We start from the raw sequence: 11,556 nt of genomic DNA, 5'->3' as shown, positions 1-11,556 counted from the left end.
AAGGTAAAGACAAACTACCCACGGAGTAAGTGCTGCTACTATCTCACGCTGCTTGGCCGGCTAAATTTAATAGCGCAGTCTTGCAGTCTTGTATCCAGGTACAGCCTAGCAGCACAAACACAAACAAAGCACCGTCGCAGCCGATTGAGGATGACAGAATAGCGAGGCTTTAGAAAATCCCTCATGTGTCCTCACTTTCGCACCTCATCGAGGTATAAATAGGACACAATACTCACCAGAGCAATTCTCAATCTCAATCTCAACTCCCTCATCACCAGATTCCACACCGGCACTTCTCGTTCATTGCCCCACTCCCAGTCGTCCTTGCGATTGAAACCACCCTCCCAAAATGCAGTGGATGTTCTATTCTTTCATCCTCGCGGATCTGTTCGCTCTCTATGTCCGGATCACCACGGGAGAATGGTCGACCCATGCCAAGTACTGTCTGCTCTGCACGCACTTGGCCCTATGGGCTCGTGCCTTGCAGGCTGAAATATTGCACCAGTGAATTATGCGTCCGTGGGTGAGGACACTCTGCGGGGGAGGGAAAGGAAAAGGACGCGACTGTCAGGATTGATGCTATGAACGAGGGACATGCAACGCGACAAGGGAAATCATTCCAAGTGCACCCGAAGACCCTTCCCAACATTGATTGCAGTTCTGCTGCTTGTTAAATCCCGTGAAAGCCCCGGCCCCTGCGACATCCGCAAATGACAACCTCGGCATGACGCCCCGATACAACCAACCAATCGGTGACTCAGGACCTGTGCAATCCGAAAGAAAGTTGGGCCAAGCTATACCAAATTACGAATGGGGGAAGACACAAGAAACGAAGTGGAGAAGCAGGGCTGAGGCTTACGCAACTTAGCTACACACTTAGCCGAATCGGACAAGGTCGACTCCCGCTATACTCTCATTCTTGGCCGAAAGGGCTCACCGTCCGGAATCTCCCCGAGACTCGATCCTGTTCGTAAAATCTCAGCATCACCAGTAGTCTAATGTCCAGCCTACGAATGCAAGAATCGGGTGGTTTTGATAATGAGATTGCGAGGTAGAAATGATTAGGAGGTATGTATGTACTGTACATTGCCGTAAAACAACTCCAACACTAACACAGATGCAGTAGCAGACCCTCACCCATAGCTCAGTGCATAGCCCACGCGAGAAGAACCGAAAGCGAAAGCATAGCAACATTCACCGACTGTCCCAGTGCCGCACCGCTACTGGGAACCACCGACGACGCGCTGCTCGGTGTCGCAGACGCGGAGGTCTGCGTGCCGGATTGCGTCTTGGAGACCGCCAAGCCCACGGTCGCATTCTCGACATTGTGATCGATGTACAAGCCCCGGAAGAAGGCTGCGAGACATTAGCCTTCTGATCCTCTTCGGAAAGGAGAAAGGGTAAAGGAGACTGAAAAACATACGTTGACCGACCACCCACAAGGTCGGGTACGAAGCGACGGTCGCGCCCGAGAGCACCGCCGTGCAATTGTTGTCCCCGTTGTCGGCGGCGATCCACTGGTCGGCGGCGATGTTGAAGATGGCGCTCTGGTGGCTGACCAGATCGGAGTCCGCGGTGACGGCAGCGGTGGCATTGGCCTGCGAGGGGATGCTGAAGCCCACGGTGGGAGGGCTGTCGCAGGGGAAGTAGCCCGTGACGGTCACTCCGTCGCTGGTGTTCTGGACGACGGCTTGAATGTTGGTCGCCTCGAAGATGGCGAGTACTTCCTCGACCGGACTATTCACACATCAACATCGTCTCATCGATGAAAGGTTTGGGAGCAGAGACTCATCGACTTACCCGGTGATCGTGGCGGTTCCGGTGTCGAGCTCGATAGGCACATCCTTGGTGAGGATGGTGTCGTTGACGGCCACGTCGGCAAAGAAGGCCCATTCCTGCACGATGGAGGTGGTGGTCAGGTTGCCTTCAAAGAGGGAGGTGTCCAGCTCGCCCAGCACCTGGGTTCCAGTCGAGTTGCTGCCCAGGACCACGCCAAAGCGACACGAAGAGACTTGACCCTGCTGGCAGAGCGCGTGGAAAAAGGGCGGCGCGCCGTTGGGAAATTGAGCCACTTCGACTCCGGCAAAACCCACGATCCCATCAGCGGGGATCAGCGCCGTGCCGTTGGCGGAGCCGATCGTCTGGTCGATGGTCAAGCTGCCGTATGTGATGGTGTCGTTGTACAGGGTCCCCGCTACCTGAATCGAGACAACTGGCGTTTAGCTATACACTTTTGACATGAGCACGGGAATCGTCACGTACCGAGCCCGTCCCGGATCCATCGCTTTGGGTCGTTCCATAGCCGTTCTCAAACGTAAGATTGAGGTTGACTGATGCAGAGCTCGCGTTGTAGTATCCAGGGTTGATGATCACATCGGAGGAGCCCGTGTCAATCAGGAGATGGAGGTTCTTGGAGCTGCCGACATCAAAGCTCCCGAACCAGAAGCCCTACCACTAAGGTGAGTCGGGGTACGCATGAGTGAATGGGATCCGACCTACATCCGACTCAGAGACAGTCTCGATGCCATATTTGTCGCGACGAAACAACTTGGCTGCCGGGTCTGTGCGCCGTACTAATGGGATGTGCGAGGAAATGTGTCGAGGAGCTGAAGGCCGGGCACTTGCCAGGCACAACGGCAACGACCCGAGGGCCGTGAGGATTAACCAATGCTGAGGAGGGGCCATTATGCACTATGAATTAAAGTCCCCGAATTAAGAGATTATTGGAAAGGTGCAATGAAAAACTGTCGAGTGCATGAAGCTGAAGCTGAAGCTGAAGCCTCTCCGACAATTGCGAACATCTCTTCGACTTTATACACCATCTCGCATGGCTCGTGCTGTACGCAAGGCTGAGCTCGCACTCAACTTCTCCCAATGTAGGAATGGCAGACGAGGAGCAATATGGAGATTTGGGGTCCAAATCTATCTAGATTGAGGCTTGGGCGTTGATCTGCACCGGGTATATCGACAGGGAGGAGAGCCCTACTCAGCCTCGTCTAATCAAATCCCGTGGATGAAACGCGAGTGGAGATGGCGATGGCAGCAATCACTGGCCCGCTCGCGTAGACTAACCCGACCCCGACTAGTTGCAGGATTGCACTAGGTAAGTTGAGGCTCCTTACCTGACTTGGCTATAGGTTTTAACCTAGTTTTAAAGTCGCTTGCGGCCACGTCGGCGGGTCTGACCGTCTGATGTTTCCCCCCTGCTGCATCCACTCATCGGCCTGCCCTCGCATACGCTAACCAACATAGGGTTGCCTCCAGACTGTCTCCCCAAGCTACACAGCCCAGCAGGCGGACAGCAACCAATTGAACCAAGGAATGAACCATTCTCCGCAACTCGGACCGAACGCGCCATGACGGGGAGACCCCAAGCTGCAAGGTCCCGCAATGGCTGCATCACCTGCAAGTAAGTCTGGGTTTCTACTGGTGGTCGTCCGGCAACAGCGCAACTCACCCCGACAGGATTCGTCGCGTGAAATGTGACGAGCAAAGGCCCGAGTGCAATCGGTGCGTGTCCACTGGAAGGACCTGCGACGGCTATCAGGATGGGTCCCAGTCCCAATCTCAGGCCCAGAAACCCTGCTCCCTGCGGATCATCCAGCATATCCCGCCGGGTCGGAAGATCCAACCTGCAGTGCAGCTGAATGTCGAAGAGCATCGCAGTCTGGAATTCTTCCACCACTATACCTTACCGGGTCTAGGATCAGAGGTGGGCTCGTATCTGCTGCAGGCAACCACCAGTGAGCCGGTGATCCGATCCGTGGCTATGGCGGTGGGCTCCGTGCACCGCTCCTTTGTCTTCTCAAGCGAAGAAGCCACCACCTTCACTCTGCTCCACTACAACAAGGCCATCCGACAGCTGGTGACGTCTCCGCAGAGCAAAAGCACCGTCCTCCTGGCCTGTATCCTGTTCTTCTGCTGCGAGTGTCTGCAAGGCCGCTACAAGACCGCCATCCAACATGCCTTATCTGGGCTGCGAATTCTCCAGCAGCAACAGTCGCTTCCCCCTAGCTCTCTCGAGAGGGCTCCAGCAGCGGTGTCCTCGCTCTTCCACGCCGTCCAGAGCCAGGTGCTCGAAATCGAGGGCATGGAAGGGCTGGACCCTGACTCGCAGCCCAAGCTGTCGCCGCCTGCTCTCAATGCCAACCCGCTTCAAATAGGGCTACCACTCGACGTGAGAGACCACCAACGCATCTTTCGACAACTATACTATCGGTTTGTGCAAATCGACGCCCTAATCGAAGCATTCGAGTCAATCCCCAACGACCACTCCCCCGCACGTATTGCGCACGAACAGCAATTACTGGCCGAGTGGTTCCGCGTCCGCGCCGACCTGAAAACGTGGATGCACGACTTCGACCGCCAACCCATGCATCGGTGGCAGACAGACCCCCGCACGGAATCTCCCCACGCCCATTCCATCGCCATCCTCAAAGCCTGGAAGCTGCTGTTCAGCATGTACTTCCGGATGGAGTGGCCGCCGTCCGAGCTGGCGTGGGACCGATTCACCCCGGACTTCCAATCCATCGTCTCCCTGATATCGGTCGTCACAGGCGACGTAACCGCACTTGCCGTCCCGTCAGCCCCTACCACCACCCGCCAAGACAGCAGAACCCCCCCGCGCCGATCTGCACCGCCGCCACTTCTTCCAACTCCACCACCCCCAGCTCCAGCCCAACCCACCTTCACCCTCTCTCTGGGCTTCCTCACCCCGCTCTACATCTGCGCCACCCGCTGCCGGAACTCGACGATCCGACACCACGCCCTCCGGCTGCTCGAGACCTGTCGTCGGCGCGAAGGGGTGTGGGACTCCGACCTCGCCGCCCGGGTGGCGTGCCGCGTCGTCGCGATCGAGGAACAGGCGGCCGGCGTGGAGCCGGGAATGGCTGCATATCACCCTGCGGATATCAGCTTGGAAGCGCGCGTGCGGTCGTCGTCGCCGCAGTTTGCGGAAGGGCGGAAGGCTACCCTGCGGTATGTGGGGGGGTGCAGTGGGCCTGAGGTTGGGTTGATGGAGGAGACGATTGTGTGGTGAGAGTGGATGGTTGACTGCTCCGTTAGGGTGTTTGGTGGGTGCTCTGAGTTGGACTCGATATGAGATGAGAACAGTGCCATAGGAGAGAGATGGAGGGAGGGAGGGAGGGAATAGTCGTCAGATAAACAACTCGCGCTGACAGGTCAACATGTAGTTGGGCATACAGAAAGAACAGCCCAGTCTGTGATACCCTGGACCTCATGCTATCTTACTGTAGAAAGTGATGGGTTCTTTCATGCGATTGTTATCGACGTTCACCATATGTGCGATACCACCCACGTTAGGCAAAATAGGGAAAGATGGCAGATGAGAACCTAGGCCCTGATACTCCAGAATGTGAATAGTTACCTAGACACAAAGAACCGAAGAGCAAAAACTTCGTTCTTGAACCCCCTACAAATACTGATGTTCAAAGGTTTCCTCTTCGGAAGATATCTGTAAGACTACCTCAAGTCCTTGATACCATCAATGTACGCATCTGCCAACCTGGTGAAATGAAGATCAGGGAACACTTCGTAAACTGGGAGATCTTGGTGTCATGTACAGTACCCTGCCTGGCAAGCCAGAATCCAACTCTCCGAGCACCCATTGGTGAAATTACCTAGCCAGCTGTAGTTGCGCCATATACTTTGATCTTTACACAGAGTGCGCATACACACAATACTTCTCTCAAGTTAGGATCAGCTTTCCTTTAGGACAAAGCTGGATAGTGGGAGGTAGCTAGAAACTAAGATAGCCTTGAAGCTTCTTGTGCAGTTGTACTTGTGACTGATTGTCACCAGCTACTTTCTTGTTGGGTGGCCATGGGAGAAGAAGCACCTTACCCCGGTCGCGTAAGAACCGAAATCGCGGCGAGTTTTTCAAATGTCGGCCCATCGCTCTCGCACCTCCAGCGTGATACTGGTCACGGTGTGGGCAAACTTCGCCGTGAGCCAGGGATCCCCAATCCCAGTCCACCCAGTCCTCAAAGGGGGACCGCCTTGCGCCTGGGGGTTCTTCCAGCGCAGGAGAGGTGAGTTGTATTCCCCCAGAAAACGATTCGGCGTCAACGCCAGGGGGTCATCTCGCCGCCAATTGAAAGGCGCATGGGCCAGGTCCACGAATACCACGCGAGGTTGCTGCTGGCCGTCGTTATCGTCATTGTCACGAGCCGATGGCGACCGGACAATGACATTCCGGGGCTCGAGAAGATTCTTCTCGTAGATTCGGCTTTCGAGGTCTACGATTCTCCTTCATGATCGCTTGCCGATCGGGGCCTGCGAATAGTCCCCCGGTTGCGTGTCGGCCATGGTGGCGCCCGAAACCTGCTCCATCAGAATCATCCGCACGGCCCCGCGAGCGGTCTTCATCCACCGGTAGGTTTAAAGTGTAGGAATCAAAGTAAGTCGAGATTCCTAGCCCTTGGAGCTCGTGCAGTGCCGGGTATGCATTGGCCTCAGCCGCTTCGACGTGGAGTGGTCGCTGCGCGACGCCCAAGGCGCATTGATCGCTCGGCTGGCCGTGCTCGCAATCAAGAACATCAAGGTGGTCCACAAGGGGGATTCCAGGCCCGTCGCTGCCGTGAACGAGCAGGCCCTCGAGGCAAAACTGGTCCAGGCACTGGACGAGAGCAACCTGACGCTGCTGGAGCGCAATGCCGTGTGGCCCTCCAAGCAGGCCCGCAAGTACTCAGAGCATTGCCGCCATGTGGCGATCTTCGGTTGGTATGCCATGTTCGCCCTTAGTTTTCCGCTCCCTCAGACCAACCGACCGGTGCGAGGACTGTACTTCGACGAATCTGGGCGCACGGGGGGTATGACGTTCCGGCGGCTACTGTTCGCCTTGGTTGTTCGAACCTTGAAGAGAACCGAAGCTCTTCAGCTCGGAAGGGGACGGGAGGGTCCGTGATCTTTTATGTATGGCTGGCGGTAGTTGGATCGGGGAGAAGGGGAGGAAATCTCTAGCCTGGTATCTTGAGATTTGAACGTCGGCTTTGTGAGTAGGGCACCTGCGCGACTGATGATGTGGTGTTTTGGCATCTCGTTTGCTCGGACCAGCCTGGATCAATTTCTTACCCACGTGTCTGTTATTGTTGGTTCGCCATATCTGTTACCAAACAGGCCAGGATCGAATCGTTGTACGAAGTTGTGCAAGACTCGCGATGACTCTTGAAATGGGGGCTTTCCCCCCCCCCCCCCCCCCCTCTATCCTCGCCCTTCTATGTGAGCACATGTAGCCCTTCGCGGGTTGCTAGTGCAATGACCATACGTAAGCGAGCCCTTACCCAATTCCTACAAGAAGACCAAGCATTTTGTTGTGACCAGGTCCCAAGGAACATCAACCGTTCTAAATTATACATATATACAAAGCACGAGAATTTTACTCAAGTCAAAAGCTCATAAACCAAGAAGCCATACACATTAAATCAAAGCCAATACCGCATCTAGCATAACATACAGCCCATACATTCCACTCGTCTCCATGCCTTTCTTCAACGACCGGGTCCAAAACAGAACATCCCTAACCCGCCGGGTTCGTGCACGTGAACGGCGTCAACGCCGAGCTCTTGAAATCCGCCTCCATCGCCACGATCGACGCCCAGAGCCCCAGCCCGGCCGTGCCCAACGCGGCCAACGAGTACAGCACATCAAAGGTATTCCGGGCGAACTGCTGACGGTACCCGCGAACCCAGCGCTTCCAGCCGGAATCCACGCGCCGGGTCTCGCCCGTGTGGGGGTCGAAGGTCTCCTCGGGCAGGATAGCGTCCTTCTGCACGTTGAACCCGACGAGGAGCATCGGCGGGAAGGTATAGGAGAACTGGAGGATGCAGAGAGCACCGACGAAGGAGGTGAGGTTGCTGATCTGCGGGATGGCGGCGGCGACGATCCAGGCGAGGCACCAGTAGATCGGGACTGTTTGATTCCGTCAATCTCCAATCACAAATTCTTGGACAAGGGAAGAACCGGGGGGGTGGGGGGTTGGGGGTTGGGGGCACATACCAAGAGCAATCCAGATCAGTTTGCCGGTGCGGTGATCCAGCGGCGGGAAATGGAAGACGTCGCGCAGGACCGAGGCGTAGAAGACTTTGATGCCGATGTTGCCGTACAGCAGAGCTGCGATAACGCCCGAGATGAGCGAGAGGGCGTTACAGCCGGTTTGGTAGCTGTAAGCGGAGTCGGGGATTCCTGGGGGGGAGGATCCTGGTTAGCGTGACATGGAAAAGAAGATATATATCTCTCTTAATCCTGTAGAAACGGGGGGTCTGTGCTTGTTGCACTCACCCTGGTAAGCCGGGTTGAAGGTAAACTGTCCCTGCGCGTTGTACACGACCATGCCCTCCACGAGGTAGCACACATAGATGAAGACCTCGGCGCAGATGAAGCCCTTCCAGAAATCGAATCTATGTAAACTGTCAGCACTCTGCAACGGTGCCAAAAAAAAAAAAGAAGAAGATGGGGGAAGGCCTACGGGCGCCGCATCTCAGCCATCAGCTCGTTGAAGAGAGTGGCGCCACCGTAGGCGAAGACACAGTTCATCACCGCCGTCATCCGAGTGTACAGGGTGCCGTCCGCCGGCCAGTTGGCGCTGGTCCGAATGGGTTCATTGGCACTGCCGGTTGGGGGATATACGTAGACCACGCCCATACTAGCCATCATGTCAGCGCTGTTCTTGCTATTTTGAGGACGGGGCCGTGCTCGTACGTGATGAGAATCACAGTAAAGTTCATCCAGATGGCCAGGTTCGATAGCCACGACAGGCGCTGCAAGGTCCGAATCTGTCCTAGAATGAAGCCGAGGAGCATGAAGATGACCTCACACACGATGACTGCGGGGATGAGAGGTCAGCACTGCCGACATCCTTTGCTCGGGTTGAGGATTCTCACAGCATAGTTTTCCCGTGCCATGTACTCCGGCAGCCATTTGACCCAACCCCTGGCCGTTGCTTACAATGAGCAAGGTCACGTTCAGGAAGAACTGGAAGCTCTGAAGAATGTTGACGCCAATGCGAGCGACGGGGCCGAAAATCCGGAACGCAACATCGCCGTAGTCTGGGAAAGTCGGTCAGCCAGTCGCTTTATACCTCTCTCTGGTCCCAACGGAATAACTTACTGCGCATGGGATAGCGGGTTGAGTCGAGACCGTTGAAGATCTTCCACAGCTGCATTCCGGAACTACAGAGCGTTTAGTCAAGAGGCGAGAGTATTGCATATGGAGCGAAAACTCACTAGTATGCCATGATACCGAAGACCGTATACAGCGCCTGGCAGCCCTATGTTAGCGGATGTCGGGATTCAGGTTCAGTGGCCGACTCACAAAACCAGGCCCATAGCCCATTTCCTGCACAGTCTGTTAGTATATCTGCGCCTGCCATCTCCTCCGTCCTTTCCCGGAGATTGCTTACACTAATCGCCCAAGGCACGTTCGTCGGACCCAGGATATCGGTGGTAATCAGATAGAAGATCGAGCCTACCCGCCCAGAGACAGTCAAGTCAGCCTCACCTGCCTTCCACAGGAACCCAACCACAACCCCCCCAAAAACAGCATCCACTCACCCCAAGTCGCCGTTCTCGCGGCCCGCTGCGCCAGCTCCCACTCCGTCTCGGTAATGCCATACTGATCGCCGTTCCCCTCACGTTCACCACCGCTACCAACTCCGTCCCCGGAATCCGCCTTCTCCGACATCGCAGCCTTCTCATCCCCAACAGCGACCCCACCCTCGACGGGACCCTTCTGCTTCTCGGTCGTCGAATCCACAATCCGCGGGGCCGGCGAGGCCGTCTCCTTGGACGCGCGCCCCAGCATCACATTCCACAACTGCTGAAAGCCCTGGTTGTCGGTGCGGATGTGCTTCTCGAACTCGCGGGAGCGCTTGGCCCAGAACAGGTAATTTTCGAAGGAGATGCTGGAGTCGAGGTAGATGTTGCCGGAGCCGTGCATGACGGGGGCGGGGATGGCGTGGAGCGACCGTTCCTTGCTGCCGGGGTGGCCATGGCGGCTGTGGTCGTCGATGATGATGCCGTGTTCGGCCTCGGTGCCGATGAGGTCGGCTTCGTTGCCCAGGCGCGGGTCCGCGACACCCCCCAGGTTGGCGGCGGAGACGATACCTGCCATGCTTATTTGCGGAGGATGCAGAAATTATTGATCCTTTGGGGCAGGGAAAAAGTGGGAGAGGGAGAGGGGAAAAAAGATTGACATTGATGTGGGACAGGAGAGGAGGGGGGGTTATATAAACGGCTGTTCACTTATTGACTAGTTCTATTGGGGATTGTGAATGGGTCGAATTGATTAAGTGTCTCGGGGAGGGGAAACACCACCCCGTTCATCCGTCGGGGGAGGCCATCATGCATCCATTGGATACGAACCAAACGACTCACCCCACTGGATCATGGTGTCAGTGATTGGGATTGGATTGTTGGGCAGTGCCAGGTGGGGGTGGTGGGATCATGGATCCATGATGGATGGTGTGGTATCATGCATGCAGTGCAGTGATTGATTGTTCTCCGCCAATCTAGAAGGGTTTCTTATCTTCCTCCTCCATCCTGCTCGCTGCATCCACAGGTAAGAGACCCTAAACCTTGAAACCACACTCCAACGCAGTGATGACATTTCTTGTGCTGCACGATGACCTCAGCCTCCGACCAGGATGTCTCGGAGTGAAGAATCTTACACTGGCCGTGCCTGTCAGCGTGTACGGGAGGTACGGTACCGGTACAATACCGAATCGAAACCCTCGAAGCTCGGCAAAGCTTGTCGGGTCCGGCTAAAAAAGCTTGGTGTGCCTCCACTGCGTGAATGAGGCCCACTCTTCTTCGCTTCGGCTGGCTTAGTCCTTATCCTCCCTGTTCTCGTGAAGAAAGAGAGACAGAGCGAGACACACACACGCACACACACACACAACGGTCAATTTAGAATTAATTAACCACCACTCCCGCAAAGGAGTGCAATTCGACAGCAAGTCTCGCTTATCGCGCCCGGCGCACTGTCCTGCAACCACTACCGTCATCAGCACCGAGACAAATCGCAGGATCATGATACTGAGGGGTTTATCAACCTGCTAAGAACCAGTCGTGTGGTGTTTCCAAACACCGCTCACACGACTCACACGACTTCCAGGTATCTAATCATTTTAACCTTTTGTGTGAACTGCAGCTAGCTAGCTTATCAGCAAGAATCCGGAAAAATTATTACCTGCTTGCATACTTAGTGGATGCAGCGCTCAGGACCAGAGGCAAAGGAAAGACAAGCGCCCCACTTGGGAGGTTCCGGACGTCCCCGGAGGGGTTCCCACTGGCCTCGCGGTAAGCCACTTACATGCAGAGAATTGCATGCGGCCGGGATGGCAAATCTGGCCATGCCATGTGCTGGCTGTTGGCAAGTACTCGGTCCGGTGCGTGGTGTGTTGAGAAGTGTCGTTGTTCGCCACTCGTTAGTGATTTACCGCTTCCTGTCTGGGAATGACCTGAGGTTTGTTAGCAAATGATACAACACATAAGACCGGCAGTTCTGCAATTACTAATCGAAACCCTACTGACACTTATC

The 11,556-nt window shown here is 55.6% G+C and overlaps 5 protein-coding genes across 5 annotated transcripts; 3 read left to right on the top strand and 2 right to left on the bottom strand.

The window, feature by feature from the left end:
• Positions 1-913: 913 nt before the first annotated feature.
• On the bottom strand, positions 914-2,685 carry BO72DRAFT_496188 (pepsin-like aspartic protease; the record flags this gene model as incomplete). Its single annotated transcript, XM_040948609.1, has 6 exons — positions 914-964; positions 1,199-1,356; positions 1,424-1,737; positions 1,801-2,198; positions 2,263-2,448; positions 2,500-2,685. The coding sequence occupies 6 exons, from the start codon at positions 2,683-2,685 to the stop codon at positions 914-916; spliced, it is 1,293 nt and encodes a 430-aa protein (XP_040801531.1).
• A 471-nt stretch (positions 2,686-3,156) lies between these two features.
• BO72DRAFT_486000 (Zn(II)2Cys6 transcription factor domain-containing protein) lies at positions 3,157-5,123 on the top strand. The gene is made up of 2 exons (XM_040947921.1): positions 3,157-3,409; positions 3,466-5,123. Exons 1-2 carry the CDS (start codon positions 3,357-3,359, stop codon positions 5,036-5,038), a joined length of 1,626 nt encoding a protein of 541 aa, XP_040801530.1. The 5' UTR covers positions 3,157-3,356; the 3' UTR covers positions 5,039-5,123.
• Positions 5,124-5,841: 718 nt separating this feature from the next.
• Positions 5,842-6,276, top strand: BO72DRAFT_496186 (uncharacterized protein; the record flags this gene model as incomplete). Its single annotated transcript, XM_040948608.1, has 2 exons — positions 5,842-6,050; positions 6,120-6,276. The coding sequence occupies 2 exons, from the start codon at positions 5,842-5,844 to the stop codon at positions 6,274-6,276; spliced, it is 366 nt and encodes a 121-aa protein (XP_040801529.1).
• A 49-nt stretch (positions 6,277-6,325) lies between these two features.
• BO72DRAFT_496185 (uncharacterized protein) lies at positions 6,326-6,925 on the top strand (the record flags this gene model as incomplete). The annotated part of the gene is made up of 2 exons (XM_040948607.1): positions 6,326-6,393; positions 6,478-6,925. 2 exons carry the CDS (start codon positions 6,326-6,328, stop codon positions 6,923-6,925), a joined length of 516 nt encoding a protein of 171 aa, XP_040801528.1.
• Positions 6,926-7,388: 463 nt separating this feature from the next.
• BO72DRAFT_428805 (putative amino acid transporter) lies at positions 7,389-9,954 on the bottom strand (the record flags this gene model as incomplete). Its single annotated transcript, XM_040943047.1, has 12 exons — positions 7,389-7,929; positions 8,017-8,202; positions 8,299-8,417; positions 8,486-8,662; positions 8,719-8,842; positions 8,901-9,065; positions 9,127-9,188; positions 9,243-9,277; positions 9,331-9,354; positions 9,419-9,483; positions 9,570-9,668; positions 9,744-9,954. The coding sequence occupies 12 exons, from the start codon at positions 9,952-9,954 to the stop codon at positions 7,538-7,540; spliced, it is 1,659 nt and encodes a 552-aa protein (XP_040801527.1). The 3' UTR covers positions 7,389-7,537.
• Between the last annotated feature and the right edge of the window lie 1,602 nt (positions 9,955-11,556).

This window comes from Aspergillus fijiensis, assembly GCF_003184825.1.
Source record: "Aspergillus fijiensis CBS 313.89 unplaced genomic scaffold BO72scaffold_22, whole genome shotgun sequence".
NCBI lineage: Eukaryota > Fungi > Ascomycota > Eurotiomycetes > Eurotiales > Aspergillaceae > Aspergillus > Aspergillus fijiensis.
Note: the sequence above shows the minus strand (reverse complement) of the source record. Positions and strands in the feature narration are given on the sequence as shown.